The sequence below is a fragment of the Raphanus sativus genome, chromosome 9 (assembly GCF_000801105.2).
Source record: "Raphanus sativus cultivar WK10039 chromosome 9, ASM80110v3, whole genome shotgun sequence".
Classification (NCBI taxonomy): Eukaryota; Viridiplantae; Streptophyta; class Magnoliopsida; order Brassicales; family Brassicaceae; genus Raphanus; species Raphanus sativus.
Window position 1 is genome coordinate 6,411,241 of NC_079519.1, and position 26,788 is coordinate 6,438,028.

The window sequence follows — 26,788 nt, forward strand, 5'->3', positions numbered from 1 at the left end:
AATATGGACCTTAAGATGGGCCTTCAGATGAGCCTTTAGATGGGCCTGAAGTGAAAGATGATATTCGAAATGGATGGCAAATAATTGACAAAATGTCGTTTACCTGAGCCTTATCCACAGATTCGCCAATTCTCATTCATTCGATCTCTCTCTCGCTCTCTCTGACTTGGCGCGTCTTTTCCACAGAGTTTGTGTATGTGCGATAATGGCCATGGCAGAGCTTTCAACTCCCAAAACGACGTCGCCGTTTCTCAACTCTTCTTCGTCTGGGCTTCGCCTCTCCTCCAAGTTGCATCTTTCAAACCAGTTTCGACATCTTCTTCTTCTGCCTCCACCTCTCCACGCAACTCCCACCTCCAAAATATCTTGCTCTGTTTCTCAGAAGTAATGTCTCTAAATTGCTTTTTTCACTCTGTTAAAGTTTCAACCTTTATCTGATCATATGCTTGTTTTTTTTTTGAATATGTTGATCATAAAAGTAACCAAGCACCTGTAGCGGTTCAAGATAATGGGTCGGTGAAGACGAAGAAAGAGTGTTTTGGAGTGTTCTGTCTTACCTATGACCTTAAAGCTGTAATCTTTACTTTCCCCCTGTTTCAGTAAATCATAGATGTATATGAGAGTGGAGATAATCCTCTGCTTCACATGAATATGATATAGTATTATGTATAAATCTGCAATACTCTTGATTTAGAGATGTCATGTGTGTGCGGGTGTTTACAGGAAGAGGAGACGAAATCATGGAAGAAGATGATCAGTATTGCTGTTTCAGGTGCTGCAGGAATGATATCTAACCACCTTCTCTTCAAAGTAAGTTATCTTTATTTATTACATATACTAATCATTGGTGTTTAATCTTTATCTTATCATGTAACCTTGCATATCTGTATTTAGCTTGCTTCAGGTGCAGTGTTTGGACCAGACCAACCCATTGCTTTGAAACTTCTCGGATCAGAGAGATCAATCCAAGCTCTCGAAGGCGTTGCAATGGAACTCGAGGATTCTTTGTTCCCGTTGCTGAGAGAAGTTGATATAGGAACAGATCCATACGAAGTGTTCCAAGATGTGGAGTGGGCTCTTCTGATTGGTGCAAAGCCTCGAGGCCCTGGAATGGAACGTGCTGCATTGTTGGATATTAACGGACAGATATTTGCTGAGCAGGGCAAAGCTCTTAACGCAGTTGCTTCTCCTAACGTCAAGGTCCTTGTAGTGGGGAATCCTTGCAACACCAAGTATGCTACATTCCCTTGCTTCTCTTCTTCATCTCTTAACTCAACATCTTATGTATACTTTTTTTTGTACTCTTCTATTCAGCGCCTTGATTTGTCTTAAAAATGCTCCCAACATTCCTGCAAAGAACTTCCATGCTCTCACGAGGTTGGATGAGAATAGGGCCAAATGCCAGGTACCAGCACATATGTGATTAATATGCATTTTTTTACATTCATATGACTGAAAATTTTCATTGTGCACAGCTTGCTCTTAAAGCTGGCGTCTTCTACGACAAAGTCTCTAATATGACCATATGGGGAAACCACTCCACTACACAGGTTTGCCTTAACTTGGTCTAGTGTCCTTCATTGTTTCTCTATATCTTTGGATGTTTTTCTCTTATTTCTTATGAGGTGAAACAGGTGCCAGACTTCTTGAATGCCAGAATCAATGGCCGGCCCGTGAAGGAGGTTATTACAGATCACAAATGGTTAGAAGAGGGGTTTACTGAGAGTGTGCAGAAGGTAACATGTCGCTTCTTGTGATGATTTTTCTTTTTTTTTTTCTTTTTTGCAATGGGAGACAAGACTGAGTAAGTTTCTTGTGCGTTTGTGTTTACAGAGAGGTGGTTTACTGATTCAGAAATGGGGTCGATCTTCGGCTGCTTCTACAGCTGTTTCCATTGTTGATGCTATAAAGTCTCTTGTAACTCCTACTCCTGAGGGTGACTGGTTTTCGACTGGGGTACCATCTTCTTTTTTTACACGCATTTTGATAACACAACAAGATAGATTGGTTCAGACTTTGATAGTGTTAATTTTTTTTAGGTGTACACAAATGGCAATCCTTATGGTATTGCTGAGGACCTTGTTTTCAGCATGCCATGCAGGTCAAAGGTATGTTTCTATCCTTCATACTTTTAAAAATGTTTTTCTCTAGTGGTAACTCTCAAAATTGTGTTTTGTTTCCAGGGGGATGGAGATTATGAACTTGTCAAGGATGTAGAAATTGATGACTACCTTCGCAAACGAATCGCCAAGGTATTTGCCTTCTTAGAGATTAGTCTTTTGTAGTTTTTTTTTTTGTTTAAATTCCTGAAACTGAGACATGAAAACATTGCAGTCGGAAGCAGAACTGTTGGCTGAGAAGCAATGTGTTGCACACCTCACTGGAGAGGTATGTATCAATCTTTGTCTATTCAAATAAAACCTGTTTTAATAGAAAGCTAACCTTTAGTTGCTTCATGGATGTATGTATCAGGGCATTGCCTTCTGTGATCTTGGTCCAGTAGATACTATGCTTCCTGGTGAAGTTTGATTTTGGTGAGGGCGTTGAGAATCTCAACTCAAAAGTAAGCATATTATCTTCTGGGTGTTAAGCTGTACAGAGCACACCCACTTTACTCATGTTGATTGGTCGGAATAAGTGAATGAACTCTTCTCTCATTTATGTGTGATTTTACTTGAGAAATCCATCAAAAGTCATATACAGTAGTGTTTGTAAACACCTGCTTTATTTTTAGTTCCAAACACACAAACTATGTAATGCATATCTAATGTCAAACACACAAACTTTTCCCAAATCTTTTGAGTTTTTTTTTCTTTTCTTTTCACCGAACTAAACCCACAACAGCTTTCTCTATATGTGAAATAGTAAAACACAAAACAAAGTTACAAAGTGTATATATGCTATATACATCTGAATCAAGAAGAGAGAATGGAGGATGGTCTTGTTGGTAGATGCCCTGAAAAGTCATTGCGTAGTCTCTTACACTCATCTTTGTAGTACACAAGTGAAGAACAGAGTTGTCTTATCACTTCCCTCTTCTCTTCTGCTACCTCTTCTACCTCCTTCCTCTGCTTCTCCACCTCCTTCTCCATCTCTACCGTCCTACTCTCTTTTGCTTTCATTTCATTCCCAAGCAGACTCATCTCTGACTCTAGCTCGTTCACCTTTTTGATTACTGTCTCTATGCATCTCTCTTTCTCTGCCTTCTCCACTGTCAGCACCTCCATTTCTCCCTTCAGCCTTTCCTCCTCTTCCACTCTCTCATTATCCACTCTTCTTATCTCGTCTTCAAGATAACGCACTTGAGCTTCCAGCTCCTTGAACTGCTCATCTCTGCGTGTTTTCTCCTCCAAAAGCTTTGATATCTCGGCTTTCACCTGTGCCTTCTCCGGGAATATCTTCTCTTCTGCGTCAGACAAAGCCGTCTTCAGATCCCTGATCTCATGATCTCTACCTGCTAAACTCGATTTCATCATGGAGACTCTATCTTGCAGCTTCCCAACCTCTCTTCTATCCGCAGTAGACTTGCTTTTCCACGCTCCGATCTCTTTCTGAGCCGAGTCAAGCAGGCTCTGCAGGCTCTTTAGCTTTGCTTCATCACACCTGCTCCTCTCGACTTCTTTTCTCATGTTACCGTTTTCTTTCTCCGCCTCCCGAAGCCTCAGGGTTGTGACCCTCAGCTCTTCAGGCAGAGTTTCAACGTCCATGTCTTGTGCTGCCGCCTCTTCATCATCCAACTCTGATGGCAAGTATCTAGCGAGCTGGCTCTTTAACATGTAGATTTGGTCTTCCGAGCTTTGTATCTTCTCGTTTGCATCTCTCAGTTCTTGCTCGCAGGCAGCGAGTTTGGCAGGATAATCAACAAACTCACTCTTCACCCTCGTCATCATCAAGCTCTCAGTGTTTCCTTCAAGCTGCATCCTTACTCTCTCCTTAGCTTCACGTAGCTCAAGATCAAGATCAGCGACCCTCTTAGTCAAATACTGAAAGTCAGAGCCAACGCTGACATAGCCAGGGTAGTTAGTCACAGAAGAAGAATCATCAGACTCGAGTTCAGAATCAGTCACAGAAGCAGAATCATCTCCGTCTTTGTTGTAAACATCAGAGGGAAGTCCTCCTCCTCCAGAGCCAAGGAAGTAGTCAAAGCCAGGAGCACGGCGAGAAGGAGGACGGCTTAACCTATTATTAAGCTCGGCGGTGATGTCAGAGGAGGAGACATCAGAGAAGCCAGAGCCCTGTGACTGAAGCTCTAAGGGAGAGGTTTTCCTCAGCTCTCCGGTGATGTTCTCGTACCGCTCGGCTAGAGAACGGTACATACGGTGAAACTCATCGACGAGGGTGAGAAGCTCGGGTCTCTTTTGGTAATACATCTCTGCCTTCTTGGCAAATGAATCTGCATCTTCTTCTATTAACTTCACCATCTTCTTTACGCTCCTGTCCATCTCTGAACCACACAAGAAAACATTCATGATTATGAAAAGACTATCCCCACCTAACTTTGTAACCATAAGAAGCTAATTGAACACATGATTAAACAGGACAATGGACTACTCACCATCGAGATTGGTCTCGAGCCACTTTGAGTTCTTGAGGCCGATGTGACTATCCCACCACCATAGATGTGACTTTGTGGATTCTGCTCGCTTGATAGTACTCTTCTTGGAACGAATCTAACAAAAATCAAGAAACGAGAATTGATTCTTGTTAATTAGTATAAGAAAAAAAGAAAAGACAAAAACTTCTCTTTGGTTTGTTTTTTGGATGTTACCAGATCATAATCCATGGCTGCAAAAAAATCGATGGACCCTATGAGAAAGCTGGAAGCACACAAGAGACAATCATGAGAGACAATGTGAAAAGACGACTTCCTTTCTTTCTGAAAGACAAATAATACCAAAAAAAACGTCGGTCTCTTTTATTCTTTTTTCTCCTCAAAAGGATTGAGAGAGAGAGAGAATCATGAGAATTTGCAAATACTTATACAGAGAAAAGGACAAGGAACAGAACCTGACAAGAAGTAGAAGATGTTGTGAGGCTTGGAAGGGAGGTTAAGCAGAGAGGGAGATGATTGATGATGCAAGGAGCCTTTTCAGATTGTTTGAAGAAAACAAAATTGAAAAATTAAAAGTCATAAGATTTTATACACTTATTACCTTTAAGACAACAGATATTGCGGACAAAGTATTTAGCAATAATACGTGGCCAAGTGATTGGTTGTCTGTCTGTAAATTGTTTATGTATTCAATACGTAATCTTTGGGACTAATTCCATAGTGCCCATGTGGAAATGATACAAGAGGTTTATAATGAGGATTAGGGGTTGTAATTTGACCACTCTCCCCCCACTAATCAAACTGATTATTCATAAAAGGCATGGTCATCCAAGACTATTTATTATGTAGCCATTCTCACACATACTTGAAGTTGAAGGTTAATCACTCAGTCAAAATATCAATTTTTGCAGACTTTGAATATTTTAAAATTACCTTTTACGTCTAAAAATCTGGAGTGTTTATATTCTTAATGCAATCAGGAAGACTTTTTCAGGGTTTAGGGAAAAAGTAATGGTGTTATATGTTTGTCTTAAGACTCAAAAGGCCAACACAAAATTGTATTTTTGTGGCGCTCCACGTAGGTTTTCCTTTGACAATGCATTAGAAATTACATGTTTTGCAATTTAAATAATTTATTTTCTTATGATGTGTGTGTGTCAGCACCTGATTCAGAGTTCCAACTGCTGACAGCCACACAACACTTTTCCAGAAATGATTTTAAAACAAAATGTAATTGTTTTAGTTATTACTAAATCATTTAAAATAAATTTATCTTTTGTTTGGTCAACAAAATGAATTGATCTAATTACATGTATAATCTACTACAACAGCTAGATTCAGATAATTTAAATTCTTAAGTTGGCCAACCGGATCAGCCGATAGGGTTTATCAAAAAAAAAAAAATTCTTAAGTTAATGCAATTAGAAAATACTATCTTACAAATCTTTTTCTTTTGTTTTAGTCAAATCTAGCAAATCTTATTGTATTAATTACTGTAAGAATCATAGAACAAAAATTCAAACATATTAGATTGTTTTGGTCCATCCGGTACAACATTTCAATTTTTTTTAAAGAAAACCTGGTTTGAAAAAATTATGGTTTGGTAAATATAAACTTTAACAAACTTCTTTGTACACAATCTTTAATACCTAACTATTTTCTTCAAAACTGAATACTATCAATTAAAAACTTTATACTAGTGGAATTGTGATGTGGACTCCTGAGTATAAGGAGATTACTCATATATTCAAACAAAAAGCACACAGATATTTTTCATAAAGAATCTAAAAAGTTGTAAGATCTAAAAAATCGAAAGGTTATATAGGAGCAAGAAAAATTAATGTAAAACTGTAAATGTCGCCCGTCTCGCTTTGGTCCTCTTGTGCAGAAGTGTAAATGTTCAGAGGTGTAAGTGGGGCTCTAAAGTTGCTCCACTTGGTAAGCTATATAAGAAGATTTGAAGATAAGTGAGAAGCATTTTGTGTTTGTGGATGGTGCCGGGATTGATGCTATTACCTGGTGCTTACTCTTGGACCATGCCTTTGCCAAATTTCAGGCACCCACTACTTTTTTTTAAATAAAAATGTAACTGTAGAAAGCTAGAAGAGTGAGACTCAACACAAACCCAAAAAATTAGAGATGCAACTTAGCTAATATATATGTTACACTGCCACCGTTTTCTTAAAAATTGAACTGTAAAGGCTGAGTAACTAAAGAAAACACAAACATGTGTGAACTTGAGCTTCATAAATCAGAGATGCAACTTAGCTCATACATTAAACAGGCAAATCCACGTCCATTTTAACAGCACGCATACTCTGCTTCCCATCTCTGCTTTCTCCTCACTTGTAGAACTCAAAGTCCGTGTCTGGCTTCTTCACATTTGAGCGGTAACCCTTCTCGAAATCCTTGGGTAGTATCACATATCTGTTCTTACGCACCGCATGCATTCCAGCTTCCTGGCAGATTGCTGCTATCTGCATTGTTTCAACATAATATCGAATTAGTGTGTTACTTGATATCTATCATCTTTGGTTGCACAATACTCAATGTAAGGATTTTCATGCAATCATTGTAGGGTCAGTTTCCATCAACATAACTACCAAATAAAGTAAATCAAACCACCTAACTGACAGGCTGTGTTTTAAGCATTATCTCACGTGCACATTTCTTAGAAAACCATTAGGTGGTGATATAGAAACAATGGAGAGGCTATATAGTATATATAAAACTCTAGTGGGGAGCATATAAAAGTAAGCTAACCTCAGCAGCGCTAATTTTATCAGGACGTGAAACATAGTCTTCCAAGTCAACCTCATCGCTGAGGTTCATTTTGGCGGTGCATACCTACACAAGGAGAAAAAAAAGTCGGTAAAACATAAACTGTAACAGACCTAAATGTGTTGTCTTAAAAGAATGTGATCAAACTTTGTTATAAGAAACGTTTTAGCTTCAAATCTCTTTCAGTAGTTGATTCAACGTTCAAGTACTTTTAGTTTTTTAGCTAACCTGGAAAACAAGCCTCTTTTGACGTCTATCAGGAAGGGGGAACTCAATCTTACGATCAAGTCTCCCAGGACGTAAGAGGGCAGGATCAAGCGTGTCTGCCCTGTTGGTTGCCATTATGACCTTGACATTCACGGTCTGGTCAAATCCATCCATCTACATCGAATTCAACAAGACAATTTAGAACACAACTTAACCTGAAACTAACGCATTTATGAGAAGACCACAAGAGAACATTGTTTTTTTTCTTCAATCAAAGTCCATTAGTCTACAGCATAAGATCTGATTTACACCCAAAGAGAACATCCGAATATACAAATTAACTGTTTCCTGTTCTCACCTGATTAAGTAGTTCCATGAGAATACGCTGAACTTCCCTATCAGCTCCAGTTTGAGCATCGAACCTAGCAGTAGCGATGGCATCTACCTCATCAATAAAGATGATAGCTGGAGCATTCTCCTTAGCAAGACGGAAGACATCACGAACCATACGAGGTCCCTGCAAATCAAAGAGCAAGTCAAGCACCAAGTACAATCACCCAATATCAATGAACAAAAGCTATGATTATTTTCAATACCTCGCCGAGATACTTCTGCACAAACTCGGAGCCAACAACCCTGATAAAAGCAGCGGTTGTGTGATTAGCAACAGCCTTAGCTAACATAGTCTTCCCAGTACCAGGAGGTCCATAGAGCAAGACACCTCGTGGTGGGTCAATACCAATCTGTTTGTAAAGCTCGTGGTGGGTAAGTGGCAACTCAACAGCCTCGCGAATCTCCTGTTTCTGAATATCACATCCTCCAATATCCTACAACAACAACATCAAAAAAAAAAGCCAATCCCTTTTCAAAAACCCTAATCAACAAAAAAGCCAATACCTTTTCAAACACCCAAACCCTAATCTACAAAAAGGAGGAGACTTTACATTGTAGGAGACGTCAGGCTTCTCAGATTGACTAAGAAGAGAGATGCTAGAATCTGCCTCAGGCGGCAAGACATCGACGAGGGCGTTTGAGTGACGGTGAAGGGCGACGGAAGCAGAGGGCTTTAGGTCTTCTCTGTTGATGGTGCTGAGGATCCGAACGTAGTAATTGGAGCCAGTGGTGGATCCGACGATGCCGTTGTTCTGATCCACCATCTCCATGAACTGGCCGATCACTAAGGGCACGGATTGGATTCTCTTGACCTCTTCTTGGGCGCGTAAGAGCTCTCGTTTGAGATTCTTTTGCTCGTCTTTCACGTATTCCTCTTGGATGTCGGTGAACTCTAGCTGCCGTTCGAGGGATTTGAGACGGGAGTAGGGATCTTCTTCGTCGGTTGTGGATTGATGATCCATTAGTGGCGGAGATGATTTGGGGTCGAGAACCATCGCTGCGGCCATTGTCGTCTCGTCGGAGAGATATGTGGAGTTTTTGGAGTAGAGAGGAAGAAAAGTGACGATTTTGATACTCGATTTAGAGGGGCCCTCTTATGTCTCTAACTAAGGCCCAACAACTGTCTAAACTATTAAAACTAAACCCTGAGTTTTTTTCTAAATAATTACAGCTTGTACCACTACATTTAAAATAAATAATTGATTCAAATTACAATTTTGCCGGAGAATTTACTTACAAAAAAACTTAACATTTGTGAAAGCACCATAGCATAGTGGTTAAGGTTTAAAGGCTTCTACATCCAGGTCTGTGGTTCGAACCCTAGACTATGCAATTTCTTGCATATTTCAGGAAATCCAGGTTTCAAGTCCCGGAGAGAGCGGTTTATTAATGCAGACAACAAAAGAAAGGCGTGCAAGAGATCTTCAACATGATGCAAGTAAATCGGGCCAGGAGTGAATCTTCATAGGATGGCTCAGGTGACGCAGTTAGGTGTAGATTTTATAAGGCAGATAGTTTGTCGGTTGTCGAATCGTCTTTGTAATCTTTCTCATAATTGCAATGTCATAATAAATCAGCGTTAAAAAAAAAAAATTTAACATTTACGTTTTATTATACATTATAGTTTTATATCTTATACATTAATTATTTGAATTAAAATTTATCAAGACTTGAAATTGGTCGAATGTTAGTGAATCTGACCACTTTAATATACTAAATCAATTATGGTTACAATCTTCTCAAATTCTGGTGGAAATAGTCTCAACTATTTGCTGAAATGTTATTAAACCATAATATTACACTAAAAAGATTGAATTAAATAGAATTATAACTTTTTGACTTTAAACCGATTAGTTCGGTTTACACCTAGATTACAACATTGTCTTTTAAATATTTGTTATATACAATATCAACAACCAGTTAGAAATTAATAGTATAGTCTTAATCATTCAGACTAAATCATGTAGTTATTGAGTATTTATTATAACTAAATTTTCAAAAGTTTTCCACAAAGATATGTACAGATTATTATATACATTTTGCTATAATAAAACGTGATTTACTCCTAAATTAAATACTTAGTTATGTTCCCTAAAATCAAGTGTAATTAATTATAAATCTAACCTCCCATAATATAATTTCCAATAGTTTATGAGTTTAAATACAAATCGATTATATGGCAATTAATCAAACGTGATTCTATTGAAATCAAACATTCCAATTTCCAACATTAATATTACCTTAATTCTAAACTGTTTATTTATGTTTTTAAGTATTGTATGTTCCTCATTTATTTTCAATATAAAATAATATGACAGACATATAAAATTAAAAAAGAAAAAAATATTTACCATAATATATTTGTTTTAGAAAAATAAATGTATTAGTATGCACAAGGATATTAAATGGTTAAATTTATAAACAAATACAATATAAAAATGGTCAATATAGTAAAAATGATCAAATGTATTTAGATATCATTTTGGTTAATTTAGCAGCTAACCACAATATTAACAACCAGTTCATTTAAAAATATATTTAATCTATCTGTAAATCATAACTAAATCACAATATCATCTTTTATAAGTAAAAAACATCTGTGCAGATCTAGTTCATCTTAAAACAACTGTTGTTTATATACTTTTAAAGTTCATATATTATATAAATATGGAATAAAGGAGAAATTAAATTAGACTATAGCGTTTTTTTCTTAAACTCAGTTTTCGACAGTTGACATAGTCTTCCATTCGATGAAAATTTAGTTTTTTCTTAAACTCAGTTTTCGACAATTGACATGGAAGTTGAAAACAGAAACAACGATCATAATAATCATTTAAAAAGTACATTAAAAATTGCTATAACATTTCATTTTCACCTATAAATATATGCACATGTATTCAGGATATCTCTACACACTTCAGATACAAGAAACCCACAGTAAAATTGAAGCTTTCTTTTTTCGTCATTCTTGTAGAGTTTGGAGCCGGGATCTCTGTTTCACAGTGCTGCTAACTTTCTCTTTCTTGAGTACAAGAGTAAGTTGTTTGGTTTCGTTGTTTTCCTTTCTCGGTTAATTAACTAGTCATCATCTTCTTACTTGTTACGATATCTAATCCGATACGTTATATGCTTATATATACATGTATATATATAAGTTATATAAATATTATATTGTATATAATTTTATAGTATTTTTATTTACTAAATTTACTAAGTTATTTATTAGAATTTTAAAATTAATAAATTTTATTTGTAATAAAATATTATTATTATTTTATCTTACCTTGGGATTTTTGATTTATTTTATCATTTTTAATTTATTTTTAAGGATCGAATCGGATATCCGGTAAAAATCTAAATTTTTCTGGATATCCGGAATACAGAATATTTGGGTGGCTATGATTGAATCGGATCGAATAATTGATTATTCTGACAAAATAGATCAGATCAAGATATCTCCAAAAACTCAGATATCTGATTCATTTCCATCCTTACATCTATATGTACAAACGCAAAAGTGTAGCTGTAACAATAACTAATGTACGGCAGAATGACAATTATATTTAAAAAAAAAATTTCAACATCAGTTTAATGTGAAGATTAGAATATCTAGTTACTTCCTCAACACGTGGCACCTAAAAAAAAAGATAACACGTGAAGATGTGAAAGAACATGCAGAAAAATTCACCTGATATTTTTTTTCTGTTCTTGACAATAGATGAGAGAGCTTAATCACACACACACATATATATATATATATATATATATATATATATATATATATATATATAATATATATATATATATATAATTATAGTTCTTTTTGGTTTATGATTTTTTTTAAAAAAATTAGAGAGTTTAATCACATATATAGATGTGAATAGTTATAGTTCCTTTTGGTTTATCATTTTTAAATAGTAAAATTAATTATTCATAAAATTTGAAATAATATTTCTACAAATATTTTTGATTAGAATTTGAAGTAAGAGAAAGTATTATTAAACACTCTCTTATGATTTTTTTTTTATGTTTAAGATTTTAGAAAAGGACAACTATGATCAAATAATTACTATCAAATTTTTTACAATATATTTTCTTTATAAACTTAGAAAACGAAATTAGTATTAAATAAATTATTTGATAAATATAATTTTGTTTAAAATTTTAAAAATAAAAAATTAGGGAAAATTACCATTAAATAATTCTAAACATACAATTAAAAAACTATATCAAATAATATTTTACAATTATCTTTTGTTTTGGATTTTATAAAAGGAAAATTAGTATTAAATAAGTTATTATACAAATATTTTATTCTTTAGGATTTTTTAAAAGGAAATTTTCTAGAAAATTACAATTAAATAGTTTTTAAAATTAAAATTTACTAAATATTTTGAAAATTATTTGTTCAAAATTCGTCTTTTATTTTATTAGTATATATTTTTAATCATGAGATATTCTAATACATGTCACAATATTAAAAAAAATTACTATCAAATAATATTTTGCGATTACATTTTGTTTAAGATTTAAAAAAATGAAAATTCCTATATATTTAATTTATAACAAAAATCGTTTTTATTATCTTACTATATTTATTTTTAATTATGAGATAGTTTTACACATATCACAATTTTAAATATATAATTGTCATGTGTCACAATCATGAACCAAGCTTATTATAGTATTTTACAAATTATTTTTCAAATATTTTTTTTTGTTTAGGATTTTACAGGAAAATTTATAAAATAATATTATTAAATAATTTTTAGAATTTCTTTTTTTACTATGAAATAAATTTCAAAATTACTATATTCAAAATTCATTCTTTTTTTATTTTAGTATATATATTTTATATCATTATAATTTTTAACCTATTTCACAATATTAAAAGGAAAATTACTATCAAATAATCTTATACAATTATCTTTTGTTTAGAATTTTAAAATGGAAATTACTATTAGGTAATAGTAATACTTACATTAAGTTTTAACAAAATTTGTTTTTGTTATTATCTTAGTATATATATTTTTAATGATGAGATAGATTAATACATGTTGCAATCTTAAAAAAAATTATTAACACATATCACGATCATGTTAATTACTAACTTTGAAGAAACAAGATTTATATAATAAGATACTAGGTGTTTTTCCCGCACATGCGGGCATAAATTCCTTATAAATACTTATTAGTTTATGTCTTATTAAACTAAAATCAGCATAATAAATTATTATTTATGTTTTTTAAATAGTTAAATCAAACATCAATATTTATATATGTCAAATATTTTTTTATCAAAATATATACTTATTAATGTGTTAAGTTTTTTTAAAACACTCATATCTTAGAGATAGTTTAGAAAATATTTTTAGATAGTTTAGAAAATATTTTTATATTTTGTTGGTTGATTAATATTTAATTATAAATTGTTTTGTATCTTAATTTTTTTTTTACAAAAAAAAATAAAAAATATTTTTTTCAAATAGGCACACAATATATATATATGTAAATTTAAGAATTATCTTTTTTTTATTACAATATATTTGTAATCAATTATTTAATATAGCATATATCATATAAACTTTATATCATTAAAGTAAAATTCGTTTTTATTTATGTATAAATTCATTAAGGGTATTATTTAAATTAATAAATTAGTGAATAGTTAGAAACTAATAATAAATCAATAACCTATCTAAAAGTATAAAACCTGATAAAAATATGACAAATAAAAAAAACTAATATAATATATAAATTTAATATTAATAAAATAAAATTCGTTTTTATTTATATACAAGATTCATCAAGGCTACTTTTTAAAAATTAATAAATTAGTGACTCAGCTAAAAAAATAAAATAGATAAATGATATAATTTAGCTTAAACTTAATAAAAACATGACAAATAAGAAAAAATTAACTAAAATCATGGAGAACATGACAAATAAGCAAAATCACTTCATAAATAATAGTATAGATTATAATTTTTAACCTATTTCACAATATTAAAAGGAAAATTGCTATCAAATAATCCTTTGTAATTATCTTTTGTTTAGAATTTTAAAATGAAAAATTTACTATTAGGTAATAGTAATACTTACAATTAAGTTTTAACAAAAAAAACTTTGTTATTATCTTATTATATATATTTCTAATAATGAAATAAATTAACACATGTCACAAATCTTTAAAGTTTTTATTAACATATGTCACGATCATGTAAATTACTAACTTTGAAGAACCAAGTTTTATACAATAAGATTTTACTGAGTTTGAGAACTCATAAGTTGAAGAACATTATGAACCTAGATATGGATGCTCACCGACTCTAGAAGACGAAGACCATGTCTAGTGGGCTCCTATAATGATAAAGATTGGCCCACTTAAACTCTTAAAACCCAAACCGAAATCTCACGGAAATAAACAGTACATGTGTCGTTGTTTCCTTGCCCGATTTTCTGACGTGGTAGAAAGAGAAGATAGTTAAAGTGTTTTTTATAGTAATATAAATAAAAATTGTATATTATGTTTCTTTAAAGTAATCAATTTAAATATATTATATTTAAAATAAAAAATTGTTTTTTAAATGGTTTATAAAATTTCTGACGGAATATGTTCGTCGGAAATTTCTGACGGAATATTTTTGAAAATATATCCGTAAGAATTTGGTCAGAAATTTGTCATACTGTCTAACTAAATTCCGACAAAATGAAAACGACTATTTTTTTCGTCGGAAATTGATCACAAATGGCTTATTCCGACAAAAGTTCGACAAAATCCTCGATAAGATTTCACATGTTTTCTTGTAGTGTATTGTGAACTGAGAATTTCAAATCAACAACACACACATGCAAACAAACAAAGAAGGATCAGTTGCAGATTTATCTACTAGCTTAGGCTCTTCTTGAGCATACAGTTGCAGGTAAATCTACTAACTCAGGTTCTTCTTGAGCTATCAATGGATCCATTTTGCTAGATCACTATGTGAAAGAAAGGATCAGAATGGTGATTTTCTTAGTGTTGTATTGTTGTTGATGGTGAAGCAAATGGCAATAAGAAACCTTATTCATCATATTATTTTTTCACCCATAAGATTCACTCAAATCTAAACAATCAATAATTCAATAACATCAATAGACATTTATATATAGTCTCTATGAAAAACCAAAGTAACTTGTTACACTTATTAAGGATTTGGTTGATGTTCATATTGCGTAACAAACAAGTCTCTAACATCCTCTGTTTTGGTAGATAAGCAGAAGAAACTCAGCATGTTTAAGCCGTAGCTATAGCTGTAAACTGGGCGTGTCCACGTCCATTAGCCCGTATCCATTTGTCCATTTATTGTTTGTGGACAAAGAGTGACCATGTCCATTAGAACCATATCCATTAAGAACCATATCCACTAAAATCCATATTTTTATGGGCTGTCATAGAGTCCATAATAGACCATATAAGAAAACTTTAGATTTTAATTTATAAGCTTATAATTATATATACAAGTTCGTAAAATTAAAATCAATCCATAAATACAACAATATATTAGTTCACAAATACAACAATTTTGGTTTTCGCAAGAAAACTTGATTTTGCGGTTTTAACGGAAAAATTCGATTTTATGATTTTGGCGGAAAAATCTGATTTTCCGGTTATAGCGGGAAATCCCGATTTTGCGGTTTTGGCAGGAAAACTCAATTTTGCAGTTTTGATGGGAAAATCGATTTTGCGGTTTTGGCCGGAAAACCCGATTTTATGGTTTTGGCAGGAAACCCTGATTTTACGGTTTTGGCGGGAAAACCCGATTTTTCGGTTTTGACGGGAAACCCCGATTTTATGGTTTTGGCGGGAAAACCCGATTTTGGGGGAAAACCCGATTTTACGGTTTTGGCGATTTTACGGTTTTAGCGGAAAACTCGATTTTTCGATTTTGGCGAGAAAACTCAATTTCCCGGTTTTGGGGGAAAAACCAATTTTACGGTTTTGGCGATTTTACGGTTTTAGCGGAAAACTCAATTTCCCGATTTTGGCGGGAAAACTCGATTTCCCGGTTTTAGCGGAAAAATCCGATTTCTCTGTTTTGGCGAGAAAACTCGATTTCTCGGTTTCGACGGGAAAACCCGATTTTACGGTTTTAGCGGAAAACTCGATTTCCCGATTTTGGCAGGAAAACTCGATTTTTCCGGTTTTGGCGGGAAAACTCAATTTTTCGGTTATGGTGGGAAAACTCAATTTCTCAATTTTCGCGGAAAACCCCGATTTTACAGTTTTTGCGATTTTACGATTTTGACAGAAAAAATTCAATTTCCCGGTTTTGGTGAGAAAACACGATTTCTCGGTTTTGGTAGAAAAACTCAATTTTTTTTTTGAAACCCTAGATTTTTTTTGTCCATTGGACAACCCATGTCCATGAAACCCAAAACCCGTAAAGACCATTTTTTAAATGGTCATCCATATTTTATCCATTAATAACCCATGGAAAAAATGGGTGTGTCCATATTAAGTCCATTTAAATATGGACGTGGACGACCAATGGACGACCCGCCCATTTGACACCTATAGCCGTAGCAGCGCTGCACATGAGTGGACTGCTACAGGCTATGCCACAGGACTGCCCACCCTTTGACAGGTACTGCTGATGATACTCCTCAGCTCTGTAGAATTTCTTAGCAGGTAAAATCTCAGTCATGATCTTACTCTCCATTTGTTGCTGGTGAAGTTCCATTGACTCCGCCGCTAGTTTCTCCTGCTCAGGTGTGTAGAAGTATATCCCTGATCTGTATTGGGTTCCCACATCTTTTTCCTGATCACAGTTCAAGAAATTAGCCACGATAAACTACATGTATTATGTATATGTTAATATCCCTTCACACGTCAAATGTTACACGATTTGGTATTGCAAAAGAATTGAATAACTAACAGAATAAAATAAAAAGATAAGTATTGATTGTTTGTGTTATGTATTCAGTTTGAAGTTTTCAAAAAAGTTGTAGTAGCTTTTTTTTCTGACTAAAAAAAAAGTTGTAGTATTTTCACATCTTTATTATGAAACCTTAGAATGACAAATCAACAACAGAAAAAAAAAAGTCTTTATTCGTATAACGTACCTGGCGATTCAAGGTGGTGGGGTCATGCCTAGACCAGAAGACGTCAAGCAAAGACTCAAAGTTGCACTCTTTGGGTCATACCGAACCCTGACAACCTCTGCATGGTTCGTTGTGTTCGTGCAGACATCATCGTATGAAGGATTGTGGAGGGTCCCTTGGGTGTATCCCACCTCCGTATGAGTCACACCGGAGACTCTCTGAAACGCCAGCTCCACGCCCCAGAAGCATCCAGCGGCGAACTGCGCAAACTCATTTCCCACCGCCGGAGCGTCATTGTCGTTTCCCTGAGTGATAGCAGAAAGATTCATGGCGAAGTTTTCTAGAGAGAATATATTAGAGTTTATTTTTTTTACTTTTTTTAGAAAAGAGTTTATGTATTTGCATCTAGATAAACTCCATACATGACCTATATATACCACCTGTATAGTTAACCACATAGTGTATATACTGTGTAAATCCGGCCAGATACACGATCTATAAATAACACATGTATAGTTATCATTAAAGACAATATTAGAGTGTATATACAATGTACTTCCGTCCAGATACACTCCATATATCTATATATATATAAAGAAGACCCCTACTCTCTCCTAAAGGCCTCCACATCAGATCCAGCGTGGAAATAGGATCTCTACCGTACCGCCACGTCAGCAGCGCAGCGTTTCATTTAACTGCGAGATTTGTCGAGTTGGGCTTCAACTGGGCTTTATCGTGCGCTGATCTTCTTCGACGCTAGGCCCAGCGACACCATCTTCTACAGAAACCCTAAACAACGCTCTCTTCGTGTTCTTCGTCTGAGTCGATCGGCGCAGCGACCGTGTAGATTCCGTAACTGTTTGTTTGTCTTAAATCGTCTTTAATCCCCATTCTGTAACTATCTGTTTGTCTTAAATCGTCTGCTAGATCGTGTATAAATATGATGGTAATCTCACCGATGTGAACAAAAAGCGCCGTAGCTACAGAGCCGGTTAACAACCCCCGTAATAGGCTTAGACAGAGATGCCTCCAGCTCCTCGATACACATGGTTTGTGCTTCTCTTCCTCTCCTTCTTCTTACTAATCTATCTGTAGTTGTTTGGGATTGTTTGTTCTTAGACTAATTTTGACTTCTCCAGTGAAGTTCAGAGCCGACGGATCTGGTTTGTCGTCGTATTCTTCTGGGTCACAGCAGAAAGATGATTGAGAAGTTCCATCTTATTGGTAATTTAACTTTGCCATTTTGCACGTTTGATGATTGTTGTGAATAATTGTTCATGTTTATACATTCCCACCGTTCAGTCTTCCTTTTTAGATTTTGTTAATCATTTTTCACTGAGAATTTTAGCAAACTTTGATAATTTCGCTGTTAATTATTTCTGTTTTTATATCTGAAAGCGGCACACCAGCCTAACCTGAAAGCGGTTCGGTCTAGAAATAATGAAGGAAAGACGAGGATAGAGTGGTTGAGAAGAATGAAGGTCTGCCTCAGGCTTTGTTGGGAAGCTACAATGATCGTGCAGTGCATCTTCACGCTTCTTCTATAGGTATTTCCTCAAGTTTCAATCTTTTATCTCTCTCACACGTCATTTTTATCATTCAAAGGTTTTTAAAATTCTTTTTGTAATAAAAATGGAATGAAGGACTGTGTTAAAATTGATTTTGTTTTGCAAAAATTAGATTGTGTATTTCGAAATATTTTTCAAATGGAGTGATGAAACTTGCGGTTGAGGGGCCTGACATGACTGAGTAGCTTCTCATGAAGCATTTGCTCACATTTGATGGCATCAAGGGAGAAGGGGAATCAAAATTACAACGAAAAGAAGGGGTTAGTTTCTCATCTCTTGCATTCTTCTTCTGTCTGCATCATAAACTGTATTTACACGATAAGAATGTCATCAATAGTGGTGAACGACATGGATCAGGTACTTATGACTGATGAGTTATGAGGCTTTTGGATGAGTTGCAGTGATCTGATTTGACTATGGTAAGTATATCTTGGGAATCCATTTAGCTTTTGTTCAGTTAATTGTTATTGTAGAGCCTTTGATATGATACATTCAGATTTGAAACATTGATGTTTAACAGAACAAACTTTCGGGAGTAAGACAGTAAACGTTACGGCTTTTGGATGACTAATATGTAGGGAACTCTTTCTGCGGTAGCCATTGGAATGTCCATTGTACTTTTCCAGTTCTCGCAGCTGCATTGTTACTTTTCTTGGCTGAAATGCGTGAGCTCGATGTTACAGGTTAGCAACGGTAAAGCTCAAAGGTACTTAAGCAGCATGAGGAAGAAGAAGGCTATTCCTTCCTCGCCTAAGTTTCCACGTGCTGAACCTCCTACTTCGTCTGCTAGAAAGACCCGATCTTCATAACCAATTGCTGTTGTACATTATTCAGAGAATCAGAGCTGAAGACGAGGATAATGACGGTACTGACAACAATAAGAACGTTGACCAAGATACATCGCCTTTGTTTTCTTCTTATGGAGAGAGCCTTTCGTGGATAATTACTTATGTGAGAATTGTGCTTCGTATGGTTTAGCTAAGAGAGCCTCTGCTTAATTAACATTTCATCACACTGGATAGTGCAGATTTAGCTTAATATAAAGTGTTTGCAAAACAGAAAAATATACACTCATTATGGTTGTGCAGAACAAACGATTTATATGTATATATTAAGATAAGAAAAACACATGTTGAGTTATAAAAAAAAAAAAGAAAAACACATGTTTCCTCTAATTTTCAAGATCAGGGAAAGAAAGCACAAAACTAAATAATTTTTAATCTATATGTGTTTATATATGTTGATACTTAATTCCCTCTCAACGGGAATACAATGCCTACGTACGTTATGGATTTTTCAAAAAAAATTTTCAGAACAAACGAACATTTTTGTCACGAAATTTATATATATTAACATAACCAACAATGTATATATTAATGAAAGGTAAACACAAATAAGAAGCAAAAATTATTTTAAAAATATAATATAACCGAGAATATCTTACACAAAAACATAAATTCCAAACACATATAAGAAACTAATAAATATAATCCACTGACAATAATAGATATATAATTTTCTCTTTCGATCACAAATTCAAATTAATTGAATTAACAAAATATTGATACATAATAAAACCAAATTTATAGGATCTTTTTCAACCAACCAAATTAATAGATAATCACAAACTACATAAAAATATAAAATAAAATAAGAAATATAAGAAAAAATATAAAAATATAATATAATAGTTTTGTAAATGTGAAGTGTTACAAATTCCAATATAAAACTCAATAACTAGATAGATATAGATTCATATAAAGAACTCAATAACTATTTCAAACATTTGTTTAATTTTAGCATCCCGCCCGAAGGGCGGGCCGACCCTAGTGAACTATAAATATCACGTGTTAGTTAACAATCACAGGTGACTATGCATCTAATAAGTCAAGACTCTTCTTGAGCTATAGAAGGATCCATTTTGGTAGATTGATATGAGAAAAGATCAGTCTGTTGTTTATATAGAAAGAGTCAGTCAAAGATTAACACCACCTACCTAAGGCCAAATAGCTTTATTATTGGCACACAAGAAAATCGGAGATTTGTTAAAAACGACTCAAAACTAGATTTTAAATACAAAAGTATATTTCAAATTTAATCAAATGCAAAAATAATTCAAAGTCTAATGAAATTACAACAGCCCTTTTATGAACAAAAAAAGATTGTATTCAGTTTTACCATTATATCTCTTCCGTGTGAGAAAACTTTCAAATAAGTCTTCTGACATATCATGTATAAATTTTAGTTGAATTTAGGGTTCCGTCTAAATATTTAAAAGAATTTAGTTTTTCCGCCTAATAAATTGAAATCTTCCAGAAGGCTTTCAGAAATCTTCCAGAAATCTTCCAAAAATCTTCCAAAAATCTTCCAAAAGTCTCCCATGAAAATTATGCATTATAAGATATCTGGGAAAGTCTTTCCGGTGAAGAGTAAATTATGGTTTAGAAGATCTTTCTAGAAGTTTTATCTTATTTTATCCAAACCTAAACCATACCCACCCGTTAAACTTGGATCCAAACATAATAATCTAGACATAACTAAGTAGTTTTTTAAGTTTTACTCATTCTTTATATTTCTTCACTGAAACAAATCAATCTTATTTTCTTTCATCTTTTTATCACATAAGAAAGAATAATCTTCAAATAAAAGACGAATTAAAATTTTCTCAAGAAAAAAATAATGAAATAACAAATCACGAATTATCCATCGAAAGAGAAGAAAAAACGAACTCATAATGGTATAACTTAGCAAAACATGATGACTATAAAACTTTGTACAACTTAGTAAAAATTTAACTAGTTTAGATTTAGTAATACTTTGTAAACTTTATAATGATGACTTAATTTGGTAGTTACGCTTGCTCTCAAAAGAACGAAAATGAAATCATCCGACCTCTGATGGTGGAGACATAGAACAAAGTGAAAAATATGGTGGTTTAGATAGTGGAAAGATGAAAATAGAGTGTGGATAAAGGTGTAGGAGAGAAGAAAGGTAAAAGTGATAGTGAAAAAAATGTCGTGAGGATCAGCAAAGCGAGAAAGAAGCAATGAAGAATAAAATCAACCATTGGTAACTCGGTAAAAACTTTGTTATTTATATTTGTGTAACTCAGTAAAACTTTGCGAAATTAAGTTTTCCATTTTTGTTTGTCACTTTGTAGATCTTGAGATTACTTTGTTTTGTGTTTGTTTAACTCAGTATAATATATTTTCAATCTATTTTCTAAATTTATTAGATTAATTTAAACAACATAAACTACATAAATAAAACTCTACAACTTTAATCAAATCTGATATACCAATAAATATTTTATATTAATTTTAATTTATTTATATTTAGTTAAAAATATGAAAATTTATTGTTAAGATTATTTATAATATTTTTGATTTAACTTTTAAACATCTAAAATATAATGTTACTTAGAATTTACAAAAAAAAAAATTCTTTTAAAATACTGATATCCATTCATGAGTTTGAAAATTTTATCGGTAATATGAGAGCATGAAATTTCGTACGTATAAATACTTTAGTTTTTCTATTATTTTTAAAAATTAAGAAATATGAAATCAAACTAAAATTATAAAAGTAGAATTACATATTTAAGATAAAGAACTGGATGCAATAATAAAACTAACAAAATAGGTTTAACGAGAATCAAAAGTATTTTGTACCTAGATTTGAAGAAATATATGTAACTTAACATAACACTCAAAATGATAACTTAGACAATCCAAATTCTTATACTCAAAAATCAAAAGTCCAAATGCAAATAAGAAAATTAATCAAAATATTAATTTTACAGTTGAATGTGGAAAGTTATTGCAATCCAATATATCGAACTAATAACCAAATAGATTAGATAATATATAACCAAAATTATATGTCTAAATTATAAAAGGATTTAAACTAAATATTAATAAAAATTTATAATATATTTATTTGTAAATATTATATCCGTACAAAAAGACATATAACAGTATTATACAATGCATGATATCCTTTTTGGTGAATTTGTACTGTCTGTGTTCAGTTCAATTTGAGAAAACATTATTTAGGATGTCTGTTATTATAAATTTAATCCCTTAGCAGGTGATCTTTATATATCATTTTGCATGTCTTTTACTAGTTTGGTTCAAGTTTAAGTTTAAAACATCAATAATATATTTACTATATTAATTAAGAGTCCTACTTTTATCTACTATAAATAAGTTTTAGTAGGACCATTTGATTAATTAGACATAATGATTATTTTTAATCTAACAAATCTGTTGAGTAAATTTAGATTTAAATTTTACTAGGCCTGGGCATCCGGGTCTTCGGGTCGGGTTCGGGTCGGGTTTTGTCGGGTCCGGGTCTTTCGGGTCCTCGGAATTTAGATCCATATGAGTATTTATAGGGATGGCAATTGGGCTCTCCCGTCCCGTCCCGTCCCAAACCGGTGCGGGTTTAGCTTCTGGCGGTACACGGCGGGCCTGTCCCGCGCGGGATGCGGTCCTCAAACTAGCTGCCCAATCCCGTACCGCGAAATATGCGGACCTTCGCGGGCCGTCCCGCGGGACATCGAATATTACATTGCTAATTTCTATATGCACAAATAAACATAGACATGAATTGAGTTTCAGCTTGCACATGATCGAGTATACTCTTACAAGATCAATACATTAAGCTTATACAAAATAAATGTATTTATTATCATTATGATGGCTTGAAGAAGCTCCACCGGTGCAGATCAGAGGCGTTTGGGAGACCAGAAGCATCATCGGCACTGAAACCACCATCAACGGAGTTCCATAATCTCTCTCTCAGGTGAAAGCAAAAATGGAGACTTAGGATTGCCGCAAAATCCCACGGTTTAACCCGTCCCGCTTTCGGCCCGTCCCGCTTTGAACCCATACTGCTTTGAACCCATCCCGCTTTGAGCCCGTCCCGCGAGGCCCGCAATTTTGCGGGCTTATAAAATAGAGGCCCAATCCCACCCCGCAGCAAGCCTTTACGGGCTAAGCCCGCGGTCCAGGTCCTTGATTGCCATCCCTAGGTATTTATAATTTTCGGGTCGGTTCCGGGTCGGGTCTTGTCGGGTCCGGGTCGGTTCGGGTCTAGAATTTCAGTACCCGTAAAACACCTATAATATTCGGGTATTGTTCGGATCCGGGTCGGTTCGGGTATATAAAACCCCAAAAAACTCGAAATACCCAAACTGGACCCGAAAACTCGAAAAGTACCCGAAAAACCGTAAAAGTACCTGAATATTTACCTAAAATCAGACTTGAAAACTCAAAAAATATCTGAATACCCAAATTATATTTTCTGAAAATCTAAAATTACACTCAAAATTTGAAATTATACCCGAAAATACGAACCTAAAACTTAAAAAAAAGATTAGAAATACCAAAAATATACCCAATCACCCAAATATACCTAATATATAAAATAAATCTCGGGTATTTCGGGTACCCGATCGGGTCTCGGTTCGGGTCCGGGTCTTACCCGAGACCCGCGGATCCAAAATAAAAAGATCCATATGAGTACTTATAATTTTTCGGGTCGGTTCCGGGTCGGGTATTTTCGGATCGGTTCCGGGTCGGGTCCTCGGGTCCGGGTAAAATGCCCAGGCCTAAATTTTACTTTTAATTATAAAAAATCGTTTGAGAAAAAAATAACCAAATCTTATTGAAAGTTTTAAATATTTCTATAAAATTATGTAATAATTAATTTCGTAATTAGTAATTTAATATTATTATACATTAATATTAATTAAATGTTTAGTATAAAACAAAAACAAAAACAAAAAGTGTTTTCTTGTGGTGTATTGTGCACTGAGAATTTCAAATCAACAACACACACATGCAAACAAACAAAGAAGGATCAGTTGCAGGTGTATGTACTAACATAGGCTCTTCTTGAGCATACAGTTGCAGGTAAATCTACTAACTCAGGCTCTTCTTGAGCTATCAAAGGATCCATTTTGCTAGATCACTATGTGAAAGAAAGGATCAGAATGGTGACTTTCTTAGAGTGTTGTATTGTTGTTGATGGTGAAGCAAATGGCAATAAGAAACCTTAATCATCATATTATTTTTTCATCCATAAGATTCACTAAAATCTAAACAATCAATAATTCAATAACATCAATAGACATTTATATAGTCTCTAACATGAAAAACGAAAGTAACCTGTTACACTTATTAAGGATTTGGTTGATGTTCATATTGTGTAACAAACAAGCTGTCTCTAACATCCTCTGTTTTGGTAGATAAGCAGAGGAAACTCAGCATTTTTAAGCCGTAGCAGCGCTGCACATGAATGGACTGTTGCAGGCTATGCCACAGGACGGCCCACCCTTTGACAGGTACTGCTGATGATACTCCTCAGCTCTGTAGAATTTCTTAGCAGGTAAAATCTCAGTCATGATCTTACTCTCCATTTGTTGCTGGTGACGTTCCATTGACTCTGCCGCTAGTTTCTCCTGCTCAGGTGTGTAGAAGTATATCCCTGATCTGTATTGGGTTCCCACATCTTTTCCCTGATCACAGTTCAAGAAATTAGCCACGATAAACTACATGTATTATGTATATGTTAATATCCCTTCACACGTCAAATGTTACACGATTTGGTATTGCAAAAGAATTGAATAACTAACAGAATAAAATAAAAAGATAAGTATTGATTGTTTGTGTTATGTATTCAGTTTGAAGTTTTCAAAAAAGTTGTAGTAGCTTTTTTTTCTGACTAAAAAAAAAGTTGTAGTATTTTCACATCTTTATTATGAAACCTTAGAATGACAAATCAACAACAGAAAAAAAAAAGTCTTTATTCGTATAACGTACCTGGCGATTCAAGGTGGTGGGGTCATGCCTAGACCAGAAGACGTCAAGCAAAGACTCAAAGTTGCACTCTTTGGGATCATACTGAACCCTGACAACCTCTGCATGGTTCGTTGTGTTCGTGCAGACATCATCGTATGAAGGATTGTGGAGGGTCCCTTGGGTGTATCCCACCTCCGTATGAGTCACACCGGAGACTCTCTGAAACGCCAGCTCCACGCCCCAGAAGCATCCAGCGGCGAACTGCGCAAACTCATTTCCCACCGCCGGAGCGTCATTGTCGTTTCCCTGAATGATAGCAGAAAGATTCATGGCGAAGTTTTCTAGAGAGAATATATTAGAGTTTATTTTTTTTACTTTTTTTTAGAAAAGAGTTTATGTATTTGCATCTAGATAAACTCCATACATGACCTATATATACCACCTGTATAGTTAACCACATAGTGTATATACTGTGTAAATCCGGCCAGATACACGATCTATAAATAACACATGTATAGTTATCATTAAAGACAATATTAGAGTGTATATACAATGTACTTCCGTCCAGATACACTCCATATATGAACTATAAATATCACGTGTTAGTTAACAATCACAGGTGACGATGCATCTAATAACTTAAGACTCTTCGAGCTACAGAAGGATCCATTTTGGTAGATTGACATGAGAAAAGATCAGTCCGTTGTTTATATAGAAAGAGTCAGTCAAAGATTAACACCACCTACCTAACGGCCAAATAGCTTTATTATTGGCACACAAGTAAAATGGGGATTTGCTAAAAACGACTCATGATTTTGAATACAAAAGTATATTTCAAATTTAATCAAATACAAAAATAATATAAAGTCTAGTGAAATTACAATAACCATTTTACGAACAGAAACAAAATTGTATTCAGTTTTACCATTATAGTTTTTCCGTGTGAGAAAATTTTCAAATAAGTCTTTTGATATTTCATGCCTAAATTTTAGTTGAATTTTGGGTTCCGCTTAAATATTTAAAAAAAATTTAGTTTTTCCGCCTAATAAATTGAAATCTTCCAGAAGTCTTCCATGAAATCTTCCAGAAGTCTTCCATAAAAATTATGCACTATAAAATATAATTATGCACTATAAGATATCTGGGAAAGTCTTTCCGGTGAAGAGTAAATTATGGTTTAGAAGATCTCCCTAGAATCATTATCTTATTTTATCCAAACCTAAATCATACCCACCTGTTAAACTTGGATCCAGACATAATAATCTAGACATAACCAAATATTTTTTAAGTTTTACTCATTCTTTATATTTCTTCACTCAAACAAATCAATTTTATTTTCTTTCATCTTTTTATCACATAAGAAAGAATAATCTTCAAATAAAAGACGAATTAAAATT

General features: G+C 33.8%; 4 protein-coding genes, 1 long non-coding RNA gene and 1 pseudogene across 17 annotated transcripts; 2 read left to right on the forward strand and 4 right to left on the reverse strand.

The window, feature by feature from the left end:
* The first annotated feature begins 120 nt into the window (after positions 1-120).
* LOC108828026 (malate dehydrogenase [NADP], chloroplastic) lies at positions 121-2,794 on the forward strand. The gene is made up of 12 exons (XM_018601571.2): positions 121-384; positions 480-573; positions 724-810; positions 895-1,232; positions 1,315-1,405; positions 1,476-1,550; positions 1,635-1,736; positions 1,834-1,956; positions 2,040-2,108; positions 2,184-2,252; positions 2,335-2,388; positions 2,473-2,794. The coding sequence occupies exons 1-12, from the start codon at positions 206-208 to the stop codon at positions 2,527-2,529; spliced, it is 1,338 nt and encodes a 445-aa protein (XP_018457073.1). The 5' UTR covers positions 121-205; the 3' UTR covers positions 2,530-2,794.
* Positions 2,795-2,830: 36 nt separating this feature from the next.
* Positions 2,831-5,141, reverse strand: LOC108828024 (protein NETWORKED 4A). Of its 3 annotated transcripts, none has more exons than XM_018601569.2 (4): positions 5,008-5,141; positions 4,769-4,876; positions 4,556-4,670; positions 2,831-4,444 (listed from the first exon to the last, which is right to left on the reverse strand). In XM_018601569.2, the coding sequence occupies exons 2-4, from the start codon at positions 4,781-4,783 to the stop codon at positions 2,916-2,918; spliced, it is 1,659 nt and encodes a 552-aa protein (XP_018457071.1). In that variant the 5' UTR covers positions 4,784-4,876; positions 5,008-5,141; the 3' UTR covers positions 2,831-2,915. The 3 variants fall into 3 exon arrangements, with proteins under 3 accessions (XP_018457071.1, XP_018457072.1, XP_056850574.1); XM_018601570.2 differs by having other exon boundaries at positions 4,769-4,817; positions 5,008-5,140; XM_056994594.1 differs by lacking the exon at positions 5,008-5,141 and having other exon boundaries at positions 4,769-4,980.
* A 1,533-nt stretch (positions 5,142-6,674) lies between these two features.
* LOC108823292 (26S proteasome regulatory subunit 6B homolog) lies at positions 6,675-8,996 on the reverse strand. The gene is made up of 6 exons (XM_018596465.2): positions 8,485-8,996; positions 8,137-8,367; positions 7,899-8,057; positions 7,562-7,714; positions 7,316-7,399; positions 6,675-7,029 (listed from the first exon to the last, which is right to left on the reverse strand). Exons 1-6 carry the CDS (start codon positions 8,938-8,940, stop codon positions 6,895-6,897), a joined length of 1,218 nt encoding a protein of 405 aa, XP_018451967.1. The 5' UTR covers positions 8,941-8,996; the 3' UTR covers positions 6,675-6,894.
* Positions 8,997-16,235: 7,239 nt separating this feature from the next.
* Positions 16,236-17,392, reverse strand: LOC108824610 (peptide methionine sulfoxide reductase A3-like; annotated as a pseudogene).
* A 333-nt stretch (positions 17,393-17,725) lies between these two features.
* LOC108823550 (uncharacterized) lies at positions 17,726-19,713 on the forward strand. Of its 11 annotated transcripts, none has more exons than XR_001945067.2 (7): positions 17,726-17,860; positions 17,945-18,066; positions 18,157-18,241; positions 18,416-18,564; positions 18,698-18,845; positions 18,943-19,004; positions 19,106-19,713. It is a non-coding gene; the product is annotated as an uncharacterized LOC108823550 (long non-coding RNA). The 11 variants fall into 11 exon arrangements; XR_008938971.1 differs by having other exon boundaries at positions 17,752-17,869; XR_001945071.2 differs by having other exon boundaries at positions 17,763-18,066; positions 19,106-19,199; positions 19,269-19,713.
* A 4,937-nt stretch (positions 19,714-24,650) lies between these two features.
* Positions 24,651-26,036, reverse strand: LOC108826208 (peptide methionine sulfoxide reductase A3-like). The gene is made up of 2 exons (XM_018599591.2): positions 25,413-26,036; positions 24,651-25,108 (listed from the first exon to the last, which is right to left on the reverse strand). Exons 1-2 carry the CDS (start codon positions 25,719-25,721, stop codon positions 24,863-24,865), a joined length of 555 nt encoding a protein of 184 aa, XP_018455093.2. The 5' UTR covers positions 25,722-26,036; the 3' UTR covers positions 24,651-24,862.
* Positions 26,037-26,788: the final 752 nt, after the last annotated feature.